This window comes from Tribolium madens, unplaced genomic scaffold, assembly GCF_015345945.1.
Source record: "Tribolium madens isolate multiple individuals breed KSU strain unplaced genomic scaffold, Tmad_KSU_1.1 Scaffold_20;HRSCAF=117;Tcas5.2_LG4, whole genome shotgun sequence".
Lineage (NCBI taxonomy): Eukaryota > Metazoa > Arthropoda > Insecta > Coleoptera > Tenebrionidae > Tribolium > Tribolium madens.
The window spans coordinates 7,852,278-7,871,050 of NW_025400985.1; the positions used below are offsets into that span (position 1 = coordinate 7,852,278).

General features: G+C 36.1%; 2 protein-coding genes across 4 annotated transcripts; one reads left to right on the forward strand and one right to left on the reverse strand.

Moving 5' to 3' along the window:
- LOC123005397 (phospholipid-transporting ATPase VD) lies at nt 1-16,143 on the reverse strand. 3 transcript variants are annotated; one of them, XM_044399125.1, is made up of 10 exons: nt 15,961-16,143; nt 14,224-14,745; nt 13,829-14,173; nt 5,255-5,459; nt 4,767-5,204; nt 1,549-3,598; nt 1,228-1,490; nt 988-1,175; nt 853-938; nt 1-658 (listed from the first exon to the last, which is right to left on the reverse strand). In XM_044399125.1, exons 2-10 carry the CDS (start codon nt 14,733-14,735, stop codon nt 624-626), a joined length of 4,122 nt encoding a protein of 1,373 aa, XP_044255060.1. In that variant the 5' UTR covers nt 14,736-14,745; nt 15,961-16,143; the 3' UTR covers nt 1-623. The 3 variants fall into 3 exon arrangements, with proteins under 3 accessions (XP_044255060.1, XP_044255058.1, XP_044255059.1); XM_044399123.1 differs by having other exon boundaries at nt 798-938; XM_044399124.1 differs by having other exon boundaries at nt 732-938.
- A 575-nt stretch (nt 16,144-16,718) lies between these two features.
- LOC123005918 (rab GDP dissociation inhibitor alpha) lies at nt 16,719-18,685 on the forward strand. The gene is made up of 2 exons (XM_044399981.1): nt 16,719-17,505; nt 17,640-18,685. Exons 1-2 carry the CDS (start codon nt 16,800-16,802, stop codon nt 18,263-18,265), a joined length of 1,332 nt encoding a protein of 443 aa, XP_044255916.1. The 5' UTR covers nt 16,719-16,799; the 3' UTR covers nt 18,266-18,685.
- Nucleotides 18,686-18,773: the final 88 nt, after the last annotated feature.

Below are 18,773 nucleotides of genomic sequence, written 5' to 3' on the forward strand. Positions count from 1 at the left end.
TCTAATACTGGTATCTTTTTATTCGTACATAAAAATATTCATTCATTAAATCGCATCTAAAATAAACTATTTGATAACATTCTGTTTTATACTCTAGAAAATCAACATGTTACATCACACAGTCTATAGAAAACGTTTTTAAGGCAATGGTGAAAACCGTAAAAAAGTGAGTTCGACTTACATAATAAAAGTGTTTCACCTATACAGAAAGAAAGTTTGATTTTGTTTCATTGCCATCACTTAGCACCTTAGAAATATTAAAAAATAGAGTAGTCACGTCACAGTCATGGATATTTAAAAAATCTCATCAAAAAATAAATTAGAATAGAAAAATTGTGCATTCAACAAATCTGGCAAGTGAAATATAATCAAACAGGAACATAAAAGGATGAATTGGTAACTGCAAAGTTTGTAATCGGCTTAAAATATAAGTACACAACTTCATTAAAAATGGCACAATCAATTGCTCCACTTACACTTTAAAAAATCTCGCGCTAAGATAAATAGTTTTGGAATAAGTTAATTGGTCCCTTATTTATACACATCACAGCCTAAAATACAAGTTTATTTCAACTACCAGCACTTTGATTTCCCTAAGGCCACACTGGTCTAGCCCACAGCTGTCAAAGAGTTATTCTTAGGCCTCGAATCTGTGGTTCTGCAAAACAACAATCGAAAAAATTTACTCACAATTCCCAGAAAATCACAATGAAAAGCGACGTGCTACCTACCTTTATAGACTACATAGAGGACACTACAGTGCACTAAAAGCGAGCAACCGCCACCCCTTACAATACCTGTATATGGAAGATGTAGACGTAGACCTTGACCAAGATACGAGAAAGCCCTCACCTCTTCTACTAGCCCTGCGGTAAGCCATCACCGCCCTCGTCACGTCATCCGGCGCCATCAGCGTTTTCAGCACGTGGAACACATACCTAAACAAACTAATATAAAACAAAAAAATTGATACAATTCGGCTCTCACCTCGGCAACAAAGCGACAACGCATGAAAGCAAAGTCACCAACCAATAAGTGGGTCGACTCGTTGCCTTCTGGATTATCCAATAGGTGCTAGGCAAACCAAAACAATTGACGCACAGGGAATTGTAAAGGAACGAATAGGCGTAAAACGCCCCAATCGAAATCACTATTGAACCCACATGGATTATAGTCTGAAATTAAGCAGTTGAAGAAAGAACTAAATCATTATATTAGATTACTCACCCACGACCGTATCTCAATCGATACATGCAGCAACATCACAAACATACACGCCGTCGTCGCCGTAGTTCCAAACTCGAACATGTCGATATCAGAGTCGGCGTAAGCCCCCTGGCAGATGAAAAAAATACAAAGACTTTGGTAAATGGCATCGGCCATAGTCAACCAAAATGAGTAACTCCTGTAGACTTTCCCCAACCGGCCCTGCCTATACAGGTATGGCCTATCCCTCAAAAGCTCCTCAGGAGCGTCCTGGTCATACACACCTAAAACCGACACAAATAAAACCTTGACAAACTAAACTAAACTAAACTAGTAACTTACCGATTGCAAGAGGCGGCAGCGATGTAAACAACAGATTATACAACATAAGATACATCTGGTCGATCATAACCGCACCGGAAAATCCGCAAAACAACTGATACCAAAAACACAAAAACACAAATGCTGCATTCTTGTAGAAAAAATATAAAACCATGCGAGATAACCGATCGTAACTCCAATGTCCGTGTACGAGTAACAATCGTTCTAGGAATTTAAACCTGGATAAGGCAAAATCGGCCGCCATGACGGCTTGCATCCCCTCCTGACCTGAAATCCCAATCCCGACATCGGCAGTCTGGATCATCGACACGTCATTGGCCCCATCCCCAATAGCCAAAGTCCTCATTTTCAACTCCTCTTTAACTACTCGCACGATATAAGCCTTTTGGAGTGGAGTCGCCCGGCAACACAAAACTGAACTACATTGAGTGGTTAGCTTGAGAAAGGGTTTGGTTAGGTTTGAGCGTCGGTCGAGAATAAAAGTCAAGGTTTTCCCATCGATGACTAGAGCCTTGCTTCGGTTTTTCGGCCCAGAGCGGTTTAAATCACGCCGACTTGTAGTTGGCAACACTGTTTGGATACTAGAGGCGGCGTTTTCGATCTCGGATAAGTAAAACATAATCGTGCTTTCGGCTGTTTCTTTCGACCGTGTCATAAGTTTTAATAGTTCCATATGTGGCGAAAATAATTTACTAGAGTAGGCTATGTTAATAGCGGTTTCTGGTTTGTCTCCGGTCAAAACCCAAACAACAATTCCGGCCGACATAAGAGCTGAAAGTGTCTCAGGAACTCCCTCTTGGAGCCGGTCTTCAATCCCTGTAGCCCCTAACAGGGTTAAATTACACTCAATACGCGAGTAATTCTCTTGTACTTTACGTTCAATATTATCAAGTGACATGTTCATCTCTCGTTGTTTTTTACTCCACTCTGCATATTCCTGTTGTGACAATACCCGTTTGGCCATTAGTAAAATACGGAAGCCATCTTTTGAATAATTATTGACGTGATTTTGTGTCTTACTTATTATAATTTTTTGTTCGGAATCATCCTCGACTGGAGCTAAATACGGAAAAATGCTACTGTCGGCCCCTTTACAAAACAAAATAATTTCATCAGTAATCGGATTTTTGACAATGACAGACATGCGTTTGCGGATTGAATCAAAAGGCAAAACGTCCAATATCTCATAAGTCACTCGGCCTTCGTCGAAAAACTCGACACAAACAGAAGTCGGAGTCCGTTTCAACAATTTGCAATTGTAATTAAAGGCGGCATCGACTAAAGCCAATTCATCAGGACTTTCTGCCTCAAAAATCGGCTTTAACTCGTGCGGACTCGGCGTTGACGACCGCAATTTCGCCTTTTGCTCGTCTGTTAGATTAGTGTTACTCCCCTGTTTTCGTCCCAAGAGCGGTAAATTCAATAGTTTGGGTTTCTTTACTTCGACTTCGGACGAACATGACAGGTCCGTTCTCCCTTCTACGAAATTCAGTGGTGGAGAAGGAGTTACCGAACGCGACTCTTCCAGCCGTCTGTACTTATCCGATTGATTGAAACTACTCGGCACCGCCTCGATCAACCCCGACGCGTTCATCATGTCATAATGTGGATGTCTCGAACATACGACTGTGTTACACACGGCTAATAATAATAGAAACTCTTGGATTTTGGCTGCGTGAGTCTGGCGAGATGTGTAGATTTGTTCGGTAACAGCGCCGACTTGGTTAAGGTCGCTGATGAGACGAGGGTTTGCGACTACACTAAGCGAGTTGAGTTTGCCATTTTTGCCTTCGTTTTCCATTTTCGGATGGTTGTAGTCGACGCCGGCGATAGCACATCGACGGAAAATCATCCGATTTTCGGTAAGAGTGCCAGTTTTATCCGAGAAAATGTACTGGATTTGGCCGAGTTCTTCAGTGATGTTGAGGGCGCGACATTCGGTGCGTTTGTCTATGATGGGGTCGTAGAGGTCAACGTTGTGGTGGATGTGGTACACTTGGATAATTTTGCACATTTCAAGGGTTACGTAGAGCGATAAGGGAATCATAATCTGCAAAAGAAAACAAATGCTTTTTACATCTAGATGAAATACACTTACACTGAAATAACAGTCATGAAATTCAGATGTAACATGTGAGTCAGAAGTAGCGCACAAAATTCATGATTTTATGGATATTTTTTTTTTATTCTCGAACATCAATTTTATTTTTGTAAATGATACATTTTTATTATTTATAACTTACAACGTCAATGAGTTTAAGTAACAACGTTATCAGTATTTTTTTTAATCACCGCCAACATTTTTGTTTATTGCTTTTGGTAATATTTTCTTTTAAAAACATAGAATGTATCTATGTATTACCAAAAACAGTCATAAAATAGTTTATTGGCATTAAAAAAATTAATAATGACGTAGTTACTCAAAATCTAATGACGTCATAAATGTTACAATACTGTCAAAGTATAGCATTTATAAAATTAAAATCGACCTGTTTGAGAACTTTTTTGAAATCAAAAATATGAATTTTGTGCGTTACTTTATGATCAACTGTATACAGCGCCCGAACTCGTGCCCCAGAGAAAAATTTCTAGTAAGATAAGATACCAGGAACATGGAAAAAAGGTTTAAAAAAGTCTATGTCAAAAAAATTTCACATTTATTTTTTCACATTTGACATTTTTTTATGTCTATTTAATTATACTGATGATCTTGTATATGTTTTTCTATAATTATTTAGTAAAGTTACAAAAATTTTGCCAATAAAAGCCACAAATAACATTGAACAAAGTTACAATTTAGGATTCAGCTTCCTTGTTTCCTCTTCTATTAGTCTATAGCAAAAAAACTTGGAAAATAATTTTTCTAACAGAAATAAATAGTCTTACCTTATATGGTATTTTTATCTGAGGCGCTAGTTCTGGCGCACCTGTATTTGGTTGCACAAACTCTATTTCATTTTTTAATATCAATCAAAAAAATAAAAACAAACTGTAGTTGTTATTAATTATTCTAAATTTCATTACGACTTTTAAAAAACGTGTATGGCCAACATAATAAAAATAGAGTCGAAACAGATAAAAAACAAATGAATTAGATAACAAGTGACAAGTCACTATTAAAAAAATTACACACACTCATCGTGACTAAAAAAACACACAAAGATTGATTCTGATATAAACAGATTGTTTCTAATTATTCCATATCCGGCGATACCAACCTGTAAAATGATAATATAAGTCCAAAACGCTAAAAATGCCTCTGTCCCTTCGGAATGTTCCGTCTTGAAAGGCGGCTCTAAACGATTAAATATGTTCAACCAAAGCTTACACCCTATGGCACCGATCAGACACAAAACGATTAAAATCAGGACGCACCAAAGCACGTCCTGATTCATTTGTCGTTCTAAGGAAGATCTTTTATATCTTGGTCCCCCATTATTGAGCATTGCTTTGGTCTCGTGACCCGCATAAACGACGATTCCTTCCACAAAATCGGTATTTTTGAGAAGGCACTCCCTGAGTAGTATATTGTCAGTACCCACGGGTACTCTCTCACCCGATGGATGTACGATAGCACCGTGAAAACGATAGATTTTCGTCGTGGGGGCTTCCACTTCCACTTTGCTGCGGAATTTGCTAGGCTCGAACACATCTTGCTGTAAAGAACATAATACATATTTTTTTTAAACTCAGTGGTAACATTCACCTTCGAAACGAATCCTCGGGCGACTTGACGTTGCTTCAAATTCGTTTCGCCATCTAGATGGCCGGTGTCAATATAACACAAGCCGCTCGGATCACTTGATCGTAGCAAAAGAATATCAGCTGGGACGACTTCGTTATTCGAAAGATGAATCAAATCCCCGACTCTCACCTCTTTCCAAAGGACTTTCTTATATCTGGCGGCTTCGCTATAACAAAAAATCAAACCATTTAACTCGATTGTAAGCAAAGAAACGCCTTCTATTTACGTTTTATAAATACCTAACTAAGCAATATCATTCGATTTGTGACTTTTATTGGCCTAGAATGATTATTTTATGACGATTATGTAGAGGGTAGAATTATATGATGCAAGGTGATGTCAGATGGGGTTTCCGCAATGAATGATTGATTGTGCATACGAGCTTTCAATTGATTTTATGTCAATCGTGTGGTATTCACGGTCATCCAAACAAATCAGAGAATATAGGGTACGAGGAAAATTATTCATAAGTTTTTGATTCGATTAGTTTATTTATTACTAGGCGAAAAGTTTTCAAACTTTCTACGAAAAGTGAGTATTTTTAGAGGTGAATCTTTTGATTACCTGATGCAAAATCTAATTTTACTTTTATCTCAATCAAGAAGCAAGGTCGAAAAATTCTCGAAAATAATTACTGCGTTTCCGATTTACTTATAAGTGATAAGATAAAAAAATGGTTAACATTTATGACACTTTTGTATATTTAGTTTCCCTGTCCATAAAGAGGTGTTTTAAACTATATCATAATATTTTTTAACTGTTCAATATGTGATAAGCTGTTTTTTGTGTGATTTAAGCTGTCTATTGCGATTTAATAATGTTGTAAACTTTTTACTTGTTGTTGAGTACCAATTTTTAAAAATTTTAAAAAATGCTTGTGTGACCATAGTTTTTTCACAATCTTACAGTAACTTTAATTTACGTATTTTAAGGAAAAGTTTCCTCGTAACGCAAAACAATTTTACAATACAATGTTTTTGCTTTTTTCAAAGATTTTCTTGATAAAAATTAAATTTTTTTAAATTAAGTAGAGAGATATTGTATATGTAAATCTCACTAGAAACGATAAATGAATTTAACAAAAATTACATGATTTCTCTACAATATAAACGTTACTAATAGTTTTTATTCGCAATCATATTGTAATACAGGGTGCGCCAGAACTCGCGCTCCAGAGAAAATTTTCAAGTAAGCTAAGATACCAGGAACACGAAAAAAATGTTAAAAAAATTCTATCTGTCAAAATTTTTTGACATTTATTTTTTGACATTTGACATATTTTTATATCTATTTAATGATACTGATGATCTTGTATATGTTTTTTTACAATTATTTAGTAAAAGGACAAAAATTTTGCCAATAAAAGTCACAAATAACATTGAACATAGTTACAATTTAGGATACAGCTTCCTTGTTTCTTCTTTTAATAGCCTATAGCAAAAAAACTTGGAAAATTATTTTTCCAACAGAAATAAATAGAGTGAAAGTGCCAACTTTAAACCCTCATAACTTCGCAATTTTTATAGATAAATCTTTTTTAACATTTTTTCCATGTTTTTGGTATTTTACCTTCTCTGGGGCGCGAGTCCTGGCGCACCCTGTATATCAATTTAATAACATAACAACACTTAGGAACTGGATGATTACTGAAACTCGCCGGGAAATTATTACATACCCTAAAAATATTACGTAATGATCGCGAATCAAATAGTAAACAAACCTCGAAGGAAGAATTTTTTTTTTTCAGCCTTACGTTTTAACTGATTCAAGCTTCACTTTAGATCAATTAACAACCAATACTCGGCTGTAATGCAGCTCTTCCTTACTCGGTATGTAATATACTGTTAAATTATTAAAGCTTACAACAAATCAAGGCGTTATTTTTATAATAACAGCGTTTTTTTTCTCATATGTACTTTTATGTAGGTGAATTAAAAGTCACTTATTATATACAATTTTAGATATTTTTCTAAGGTGAAATGGTGAAATAAAAATTTGAATTAACCCCACTACAAGCAATGTTTTACATTGCATTCATAAAGTTATTTACTCGTAGTACATATAATTCAATAAATAAATGACTTTAAGTGATTGATACTTAATGTAATAAGATAAAAGCTAGTTTTTACGTTTTATACAAATTTAATTTTTTTGATTAATTTAATCAGTCTTAACTGACAGTTCGTATTACTGTAAAAATCCCTTTAAAAAATCTTTATTATCAATCATAAGTCTTCACATTCCTCATCGATTATCTCGCGACTTATCAATTTCCCTTACAAAGAAAACCCACACTATTGCATTTTTCATTAATTAATTATTTCCTGACCTTGACAACCCCTTACGGCATTCACCCCTCATCGTTCATTTAATTGATCCACGCATCGAATTCGCTTATAGCTGCCTATTATTTAACCAAAATAATGAGTCTACCGTTCATTCAATCAAATCAAACTCGAACCCCTCACGACCTTGACCGACTGATACCTTCCCTTCGCATCAGATGCGACAATTATTGATAAAATCTAGAAGTCAAACAATTAAAAAAAATAAAATAAACATATTAAAATCCTGTTTCATGAGCTTTAAGTCACGCGATCCACACTAAGGCACTATAGCGCATTCGATGTTGCGGAAGCAATTCCGGACTCCCCGGACTTCGGAATCACAAATGAGCACAAAAAGTAGGCCGCAACGATGATTTGCATAAGGGGTCGAAGTACCGGAACAGCGATTTTTCTTCGTCATGCAAATGAAGGGGTTCAAGTGACGTCACTGTTTTCGAGTTTTCTCTTATCGGGAAATCACGACGCGGTATGACGTCAAAAGTACGATTATTATTAGAAATGTGAGAGAATAATGGTCGAGTATTTTTGTATTGAAATTTGCCACCAGGAGAGTAATTATTTTTGATACAACCTATAAATATAAAAAGTAAATTTGGGGACACTGCTTCCATTTAACTAGGGATATTTATTTCTTGCCAACGTTACTCAAGTTGCAAACCTTTTAATACCGCCAGATTTCTTCGTCTATTTATTTATCATTCGTGTAATAAAAATAGTTTTTCCTATCGACATGGAAACAAACATTTCGAGAGAACTACTGATTGTTGTTGTTACGTTGCAAACATAACTTGATGTACTTGGCACGATTAAAAGCGGTTCAGAACAGGCGCTCTTAGCGAAAGCTGTGATAAATCGTCCATTAAATTTGATTCTTGTATAAATTCGTCCCTCGAGACTATTTTTGGTCGAGCAAAGAGAGCAATTTGCTTTTTAAAAAATACAGATTTATGTTGTGTAAATGGGTTAATCGCAGATGGTTCTGAAACTTAAAATTGATGAAAAAAGATTTTGACAAACTGTGTCAATTATTTTAAAGATAGAAGGTTTTGGAATGTTGTATTTGCCATCGGTTGCATAATCAGAAGCGACAGATGTTTTTTGATTTCGAGGTCATATGTTATTTTTTTATCATTTTTTAATAAATACAAATGGTAGGAGTATTTTTCTATGACTTGTGTGAACAAAAATTGAAAATGTTGAGGAGCAAGCTTGACGGGCGCGGTACAAATAATAATGTTTAAAAAAATATAAGAAATTAATAAGAAAGAATGGCTGACACACCATAACACACCATATACCAAAAATGGCATGAATCCGGTTTCCGACCATACCTATATGGTCGTTCCGAATTCACATATGGAAAGTAAAAGTTCGATAACAAGGGTCAGAAACTCGTCAAGGACACCACCACCGGGTCAAGGACAAACAGCATTATCACAATGCGCATTAGTTCATATTTTTTTAATGCCGTGACTATTGTTTATCAAATTGTAAATGTGTACTAGTGAATGTTTATTTAACGAAATAATTCCGACCATTCTGGAACGAATCCAAAGAGCATTTTGAATATTTCAACTCCGGATGGGCGATTTTTCGAATGTAATAATGTCAAAGCACCATACACATAATACGGAGTGAAGATGAAAAATTCATTGGTTTGCACTCTCCCACAACACGATGACGGCACGCAAACGGTTAACAGTTAACGTTTGTGGGTCGTACATGACCGGGTTATTTTACAAAATATTAAGTTCAGCGACTCGCAAAATAACGACAATATTTACGTCGCACGTGCGAGACTTTTCAACAGATTTCTGCAAAGTTGAAGGATTTTTTTGAGTAAATATTGAGAGATCTTTGGTCGGTCGTTGCTCGAAATTTGTTCACAAACAACAGATTTGTGAGAGAAAATTCTCTAAATGAGCCATGAAAAATGAAAATTAATAACTGTCACTAATGAATACGTGATTTTTTTCATTTTCTACAAAATTAAAAACGGAAAAAAATCAACAAAAAAACTGATAAAACTTACCTTTTACGTCTATGGCTTTCAAAATTGGAAAAAACATTTTGTCGTATTATATTTGTGACATTTCTCCCCAAAATAATAGATACGCCACAATTTCGCCTTGGTTAAAAATAAACATAAACCCAAATTTGCAACCGACACCACTATGTATCATTTGAAAATTAAAATAATCATATATGTATTTGAAAGGCCGAAACCGAATACATCCGATTCACCGTTTATTTAAAAACGACTTCAATTACAGCAAATTATTGCAAGTTCAAAAAATTATTGCCGAATGATAAAAGGTCATGGCGACGATAAAAATTCAATCCGCTTAGAGATCGTGCCCAATTGATGTTTAGTCTGAACAGTATCAATAAAAATAATAAAATCCTTGAATTGGCTTCTAGATCAGCGAACAAAGCCAAACCTCGACTCTTCATTTTTGTACAGAAATCGCATTTTTCTCGCCAAAATGGGCGAAGGTTGCTAATTGTCATCCGACGAGGTCGTGAGATAATCCGAGCGAAAGTCGGATAAAATCCCAATATTTTGCGACATTTTTTATTCCTTCACCTTGACGGGTTACCAACATTGTAATTTATTCGGATTATTGTACAATAAGAGTCATTTGTTTGATTCTATGTGTCATATCATATCGATCAGAAACGAATGTTTCGTGCCTTCAACTGGCCGTTGTTTGTCGATTTGTGTCAAGTTCGGACGGAGGAATTTTAGATTTAATTAAATTGTGAATTATGAATAAAATGCTACACCAGGAACGGCGTAATAAAGCTTATGAACTATTATTATTAAAAGTTGGATTCCCTCAACGGTTGGCCTGATTTTACAACTGGTTAATCTCTGTTTTATTTTAGACATGTTTTACAAAATTTACAAGAATATGTAAATTATTTACGAGATAATGAAATATGGAAAACGATGCGTTATTCTGTCAAAAGCAGGTGCAGTTTTACAAAATTTGGTTACAACACATGATGTTTCTAACGAAATTTTAAACTGAAAAATCTAAAATTGTTAATACTTTAAATTACGAATAATTTAAAAATGATGCGACAATTCTTTTATTTTTTTGTTTTATTCTCTATTTTCTGTGGTTTTATAATAGCATCCAATAGAAAAACACTATATTAAAGAACAAGTTTTATAAGAGTTGAATGCCATTATAAAACGAGTGAGTATTTTATGCTATTTTTTCTAATATGCGCCTCCTTTTTTCTTATTTTAATTAAAAAAAAATATTTTTATCGTCTAGAGAATTTTGTGTTAGTTGGTATCGGTTGGTAACACTCGGCGCCTACTTGATTTTTTGAATCATTTCTGCCGTCTGTCATTAAAAATAAAATTTACAAATTATTAGTGTTACAACATAATAATAATAAATAAAATATGAGCCAACAGAATTTAGTTTGCACTCCGCCCAAAATTCGTGAAATTACCGAAGCAACAACGCAAAATTTGTTACCTGACAAGTCAAAAGCGGCATACAAAAACTAAATAACCCTAAATTCATTAAAGTACAGTGTGCTTTTATAGATAGCCATAAACGACTCCTACTGAGAGACGTTAATAAACGTATTATAAACGCAAATTAGAAAAATTCGTGTTTCAGTTTCCCTTAATTATGTATAGGTAGTATTTGTTTTTTGTACTCAAAAAATTGTGAGTAGGAATAATAAATTTTATTTTTCTAATGTTCATACCTACTTACATAGGTACTTTGTACCTAGTTTAATATTTTACAGTCTTTAACAAATAAAAGTTTCTGAAACAATGCGAAATTTACTCTTAGTTACTTTATTTCTACAATTTATGTGTACACAGTTTATTTCCATCTTGCATGTTCTAAATGTTTGTTTTATCTTATCGCACTTTCTTTTGTTTCATTTTTTCCTGTTGTATAGGTTTCATTATTCTTAAAAAATGCATTATAAAATCTTACCAAAAATTAACAAACATATAAATAAAGTTTCCAATGTCCCCTGTTTTATTCGGATTTCTACATTTTAAAAAGTATATTTCCGAGAAAACTTTTACTTACTTTTATACTTGTCAGATTCGTCATCATAATCTTCAAGTTTCATGTAAAACGTTTTTGTTGTGTGTTCTAATAATAATAGTATATTGAATAAATATGAAATTATATGACAAAACGAGCGGAATACGAGTTTTGTGATCATTTGAGTATACAATATTCCACTATTTATGAGTTAAAAACTATATCTTGTATGTACACCACTATCAAATATTTTTGAATTTTGGCACAATTTTTAGTAATCGACAAAGTTGGTGTTTCAATTTAATTACTAAAAATGACATTTTGTCCAAAACAGCAATGATTAATGGGTACCAATATAGTTTGTTAAAGTAACACGAGTATTGATAATTAATACTTAATGTACAAAACATATTTTTATTTTATTTATCTTAATTATACAGTATGTCCCCGGATTGAGTTTACCAGAGTAAAAAGAAAATTATCTTTGATTTTACGCCAAAACTGTAAAAGAAAAACATTTTTTGCTTCATCTGAAACGAGCAAATCTGTAATTAAAACTTCATTATTCTGATTCATTAGGAAGAAAAGTTCATTTTTCTCTGGATTTTGGACTTAGAATAATATTTCTCTGCTTTATAACTCCTACCACATTGGCGGTTTTATTTATTTTTGACAACAATGTTACTCTGATAATTAATTAATTAACTAAAAAATGATGATTGTTGTTAAAAATGACTTTGTATTTTTTATCTTAAAGCTGTTTTCTTGAGATGCCATTTGTTAAAATTATATTTTTCACTCACATTTTTGTCATTTAACTTGCGTAAACTTATTTATCAAAGTGCCATCGTTGTCAAAAAAGTAAAACCAATGTGATGGGATTTAAAACGCAGAGAAAAATAATTACAAGCCCAAAATCGATAGAAAAATGAACTTTTCTTTCCACTGAGTCAGAATAATGAAGTTTTAATTACAGATTTGCTCGTTTCAGATGAAGCAAAAAATGTTTTTCTTTTACAGTTTTGGCGTAAAATCAAAGATAATTTTCTTTTTACTCTGGTAAACTCAATCCGGGGACATACTGTATAATTAAGATAAATAAAATAAAAATATGTTTTGTACATTAAGTATTAATTATCAATACTCGTGTTACTTTAACAAACTATATTGGTACCCATTAATCATTGCTGTTTTGGACAAAATGTCATTTTTAGTAATTAAATTGAAACACCAACAAAAATGTTTTTCCTTTACAGTTTTGGTGTAAAATCGAAGATTTTTTTTCCTCTTGTGAACTTAATCCGGGAACATACTGTATATTGTTTTATGATAAATAATATTTAGCATTAAAAGTGACTTGAAATATACAAAGTGGGTTTCATTCGTTGACCATTTCTTTGTAGGACTATTCAATAGAATTATTCATTCCGTATTTTATCACTATCGCCGTCTGTCGATCTGTGACCTTTCATGGAACGAGACCATTTAAACAAATTAACGATGTGTTTTCTTCCAACAAAACAATATGTATTTGGAGCAACATTTGACTATTTTATCTGTTTACACTTCGCTGTTTTCCCCCATAAATTGGAAAATGCCCATTAGATACCAAACATCAATACGAGTCGAAATCATAAACAAACAATCCGATAAAAATTCTGATCATGTCCCACTGACACCTTATTAGTGTTTTCCAATCAAAATTCATTTCATACCGGAATCAAACCGGGTTAAATAACCGCGCCGATCTTTTGAATCATAAAACGCAACATTATCTCGATCAGCTGGTGAGAGAAAGTCATATTTCGTCATTAACACGAACAACCTCGATCAAATATTGTACCCTTTTCGGATAAAAAAAAATCATTTGAAAATTCGAAACAAAACCAGATCCAAGTTCAATGAACCAAATTAATTAACTGCTGACTCGTTTCGAAATTGTTCGTGTCAGCGCAGCGTTTTCTGTACAATTGCCAAACATTTCAAAAAGATCTTAGAAAAAAGTGTCCTCGTCTGGAACCGCCAAGTTAACCAAACCGTCACTTCCGTGTTGTTGTGGAAATGTTACCGGTGTTTAAAAAGCAGGTACGTAAAGCAGCGCCACCTCGAATGTGTTGACGTTTCATCTGTCACAAATGGCGCTGTAGTCGACTTACCTCTGATATATCCTACATGTAGAATTATTTATCCTCTTATCACTGGCATTCCTTCTGCGGTCTTCGAATAAATCCTTCACAGCCGTCACTCCCAACACGAACATAACTGGAATCATGGCAATCTCTTTCCCGAACGCATTTATCGCCGGAAACCAATTGAGCAACACGATAAAAATAAAATATAAATTCGCAACGCGGTGAAACTGTTCGAGTAAATTCCGCGGCAAAAACGACAAAAGCGTATATTTTGTAGTCCTGATTTTATTATTCGGCCTTTTCCCGTTCGGATGCTCCTTTCGCGGCGTCTTGGGGGGTACTAGATGATTCGGCACCACTGTCCTATACCTATAGAAAAAAATCATCAACCCGAATCACATACAAATTTTCCCTCCCACCTCTCCTCGGGCTCGGACTTCGGCGACCGTCTCAGCAACACACACAACAGCCGCCGCCACCAAGGGGGCGGCGCCGACCGCCGCAACGTATAGATGCTCTCCGATCGCGACGCCTGTCGACTGTGCCCCTTGGCGGAAACCTTCGAAGTGCTGCCCCCAACGATATTCTCGCTATCTTTGTGTCCAGGAGGCAGGATGAAATCGGTTTTGGAACCGACGCGGCTATGGCCCGGTCGGACGGGTTCAGCTCCAATTTGACCCTGGGAGAAGGCGCGTTGGTGACCGCGACCCCCTTTGAGGGCTGAAGGTCGGCCAACAACACCCGCTGAACTGCTACCGCCGAGAGAACTGCTACCTCCATGGCTGATGCTACGGAGATGGCCGCGACTTTCAGGAGAACGGGCTTCAGGAAATGTGTACGTGGAGCATTGGGGCGGGGGTGGTGGTGGAGGAGGTGCCGTCGGAGGGTTTGACGGACCGGTAGGCGGCTCGGGGTTGCAGAAGTTTGACATCGTTTGCGTTCTGGGAAAGACAAAGTCAGAGTTATTCAAACTTGTTAATTAAATATTTCAATTAAAACTAATCAAACATACAGTAACAGTTTAAGATGATTTTTGGGTCTCTAAACATCAACAAATTGAAAAATAATAAGGAAGCATTCATTAACAAATAGTATGGACAAAATCTGTGGCAATTTTTTTATTTTCAGTTAATAAAAAGAAATTTTTGTATTGCATGCAAAAATGTTTCAAACTTATTACACCAATGGCAAGAAATTTTGAAAATTTTACTATTTATGATGACACTTGGGGTTTGGCTTAGGTTGTTTTTTCACAGAAAGGATTACACGATTATGCAAAAATCGCTTCAAACAAACCGAAGAACTAATGGATTTTTTTAGTTTATTTATTTACGGTTAATGGGCTTGAATGATTTGCTACACTGTAAAAAATGTATGGAATTTTCATCCTAGTTTCGCGGATTCCAAAAGCATTTGACACAAACACAACTCGGATGTAGATAAGGGTCAAAATGAGATAACATAAAATTTGAAGGTTTCTCATCCTCGAATTCGCCTTTTTGTGACGATAACTCACAAACCTACGCTTTTCCAATCATTGCCAAACATTTAAACGTGACATAACCGGCGTTTATGTAAATTTAAATTGCGACATTGTAAAAAATGTCGGGAACGAAAGGAGTCCAAGAGTCTTTACCATCGCGCAGCGGTGTTTTTGAACTTTGCGACCAGATACGGATTCCCGGAAGCTGGCGGTACTTACAGTTAACTGTCTTTGAAGTACTTTGGGGAGTTTCTGACCGAAATTGTGCAAATTTCTTGACGTAAAAGGATGGGTTTGACTGGGTTTGCACCATTTGCTATATTTGGATTATTTGCCAAAGCAAAATAATCTTAAGGAAACCGGATATAGTTACTCTAGCCGTTCGTCTGGTCGTTTTGTGAAAATAATGAAGTCAGTAGGTGTGACACCTTCAAGGTCCACCTAGTCTTCACTTTAAAACAGATTGAATAGTTTCGGGGAATCTAATCTGATAATACATACTACCACAAATGAAGCGATTATAAACAAACGTTTAATTACATATAACCAAATCGTCACAAAAAGCCTTCGAGTCTTGAACTAGAATCATGCTTTTTGAACTTCCCTCCACGAGCATCCACAAAAGGGCATTAAAGAGATAAACACAGATTTGTCTTCAGCATCACATTTTTACCTTATCTTTCATAACTTGACTGCAATCCAAATCCGGATAACTTCCTTTCAGATTTTCACGAAAATTAATCACTAGAGAATGAAGTCACACGTGTGATAGTAAAAAATAAGGTTCAGGACACGCTAACACCAACTTCCAAACTCGCACACGTCGAACTATTTTCAGTGAACCAACCAATGGGTTGAAAACCCCACGCTTCCCCCACGAATGAATTACGTCATCAAATGTCAGAATAACGGACGCCAACATTCGACAAACAAAATAACTAATTAAATAAAAAAAACATTGATTTCAGATTGTTTGAATTTAAATGAGGAAACGGACAAAATTAAAGTCAAATGTGTTACACGACTTACAAAACGTGAAAAAAAATACTTAAATTTTATTAGTATAAAAATATTTTTGTTTGTTTTATTTCCCCAATATTGAAAACAAAATAGGTGTTAAATAAAGTCCTAGAATAAAGTAACGAAAAAAAAAACATTGTTAATTACATAAAATCAGGCAAAATTAAAAAAATGTGAGAAAAAAGCGTTTGCTGCCGAATTATCTTCAGACCGAAAAACGTGATTGATTCGTGCATTACTAAATCAAAGTGAAAAATTCTAATTGTGTCACTGTTCAATAGTTGAATCACTTTTCAGTTTAGATTAAGCAAAATAGTGAACGAAGAGCTTATTTTTTTTCGGTTTTGTCGCCATGCCAGCGCAAGTGGAGGGGAGTGAGCTAAGTTTGGTGCTTTTTGTGAGTTTGTGTTGGCGCCCGTCTGTCATTGCCCATTGACGTGACGTATCACTTCGTTAATTTCTTCTCGCCGTGTTATCAATAAACCAGTGAAAATGGATGAAGAATACGATGCCATCGTCTTGGGCACCGGCCTAAAGGAGTGTATTTTGTCGGGTATGTTGTCCGTGTCCGGCAAAAAGGTCCTCCACGTAGACCGGAACAAGTACTACGGGGGTGAGTCGGCATCCATCTGCCCTTTGGAGGAGTTGTTCGCCAAGTTCGGTGCACCGGCCCCTGACGAGTCCTACGGCCGGGGCCGCGACTGGAACGTGGATCTCATTCCCAAGTTCCTTATGGCCAATGGGCAATTGGTCAAACTGCTCATCCATACGGGCGTTACTCGCTATTTAGAGTTCAAGTCGGTGGAAGGGAGCTATGTGTACAAAGGGGGCAAGATATCGAAAGTCCCGGTGGATCAGAAGGAGGCGCTGGCGTCGGATCTCATGGGGATGTTTGAGAAGAGGCGATTTAGGAATTTCCTGATTTATGTGCAAGATTTCCAGCAGGAGGATCCCAAGACTTGGAAGGATTTTGATCCCAATACAGCCGATATGCAAGCGCTGTATGATAAGTTTGGGTTAGATAAGAATACGCAGGATTTTACAGGACACGCATTGGCCCTGTTCAGGGATGATGACTATTTGAAGAGACCAGCATTGGAGACTATCAACAGGATTAAGCTGTATTCGGACTCTCTCGCCAGATACGGCAAGTCTCCGTATTTGTACCCCATGTATGGGCTTGGAGAACTGCCACAAGGTGAGTCACGCTTGGCTGAAGAGCCAACGGTAAAATAAAAAGACGGGTTCTTGCAAACATTCTTTCAACACTTGAATGAACCACTTTATTAAAATTACGGTTGAAAAAGTCTCTAATTTTTGTATAATTGTTAGGTTTCGCGCGGCTGTCGGCCATCTACGGAGGCACCTACATGCTCGACAAGCCCATCGACGAGATCGTTCTCGGCGAAGGGGGAAGAGTCGTGGGGGTTCGTTCCGGCACCGAAGTGGCCAAATGCAAGCAAGTTTACTGCGATCCCACTTACGTCCCTGATCGAGTGCGCAAGAAGGGCCGTGTGGTTCGCTGCATCTGCCTCATAGACCACCCGATCGCCAATACGAAAGACGCTCTCTCCACCCAAATCATCATTCCACAAAAACAAGTCGGTCGAAATTCCGACATTTACGTGTCTTTGGTCAGCTATACGCATCAAGTAGCGGCTAAAGGCTGGTTTGTGGCGATGGTGTCCACGACCGTTGAGACCGACAATCCCGAAACTGAAATAAAGCCCGGTTTGGATCTCTTGGGGCCGATTCGTCAGAAGTTCATCTCGGTTTCGGATTACTACGAGCCTACTGATGACGGCTTGCAGTCGCAGATTTTCATTTCGCAGTCGTATGATGCCACGACTCATTTCGAGACGACTTGTTTGGATGTTTTGGATATTTTCAAGCGCGGGACAGGGGAGGAGTTCGATTTTTCGAAGATTAAGCACGAGTTGGGGGATGAGGAACAATAATGGATTCGGTTGAGTTTAAGAGTAGGTATTCTATGTGCAAGTTTTTTTTATATGGTTCTGTTTTGTTTACACCGCTGCATTGATACTCTACTTGCTATACAAAGTAATTCTGTGGCTTGGGCCCAAGCACAATTAATTTGTATATACAGTAAAAATTTATACCTTAGTGAATAAAATAATTGCTTAATTTTAAGGATCCTGATGTGCAAACAAAAGCATTAGCTTGACTATAAAAAAACGAGAATTGTTAGTAATGAATTTTTTTATTTGCAAAATGGGGTTTTATTGTAACTCATTATGTCAAAAAAATGTATTTATAGCTTTATGTTCTATTAGATATGCATGTCTGACATAATATTTGGTGATATGGCACATTGATATGTATTATGTGATGGATCAAATATACCAAAAATACGGAAATTTTGTGTATTGAATCACTGAGCTTCGCATTCCATATTATCATAGGTTTTAATGTTCACGAAATGTTAATAGATCGTGTTTTGTGAAA

What these genes read in the sequence shown, in the direction of transcription:
- LOC123005918 (XM_044399981.1), top strand. Translation starts at nt 16,800, where the DNA reads ATGGATGAAGAATACGATGCCATCGTCTTGGGCACCGGCCTAAAGGAG. An exon ending in GCTTGGAGAACTGCCACAAG is followed by an intron (nt 17,506 to 17,639) that starts GTGAGTCACGCT and finishes TATAATTGTTAG; the next exon opens with GTTTCGCGCGGCTGTCGGCC.
- LOC123005397 (XM_044399123.1), bottom strand. Translation starts at nt 14,735, where the DNA reads ATGTCAAACTTCTGCAACCCCGAGCCGCCTACCGGTCCGTCAAACCCT. An exon ending in CCCGAGGATTCGTTTCGAAG is followed by an intron (nt 5,205 to 5,254) that starts GTGAATGTTACC and finishes TGTTCTTTACAG; the next exon opens with CAAGATGTGTTCGAGCCTAG. An exon ending in CTTATATTATCATTTTACAG is followed by an intron (nt 3,599 to 4,766) that starts GTTGGTATCGCC and finishes TTTCTTTTGCAG; the next exon opens with ATTATGATTCCCTTATCGCT.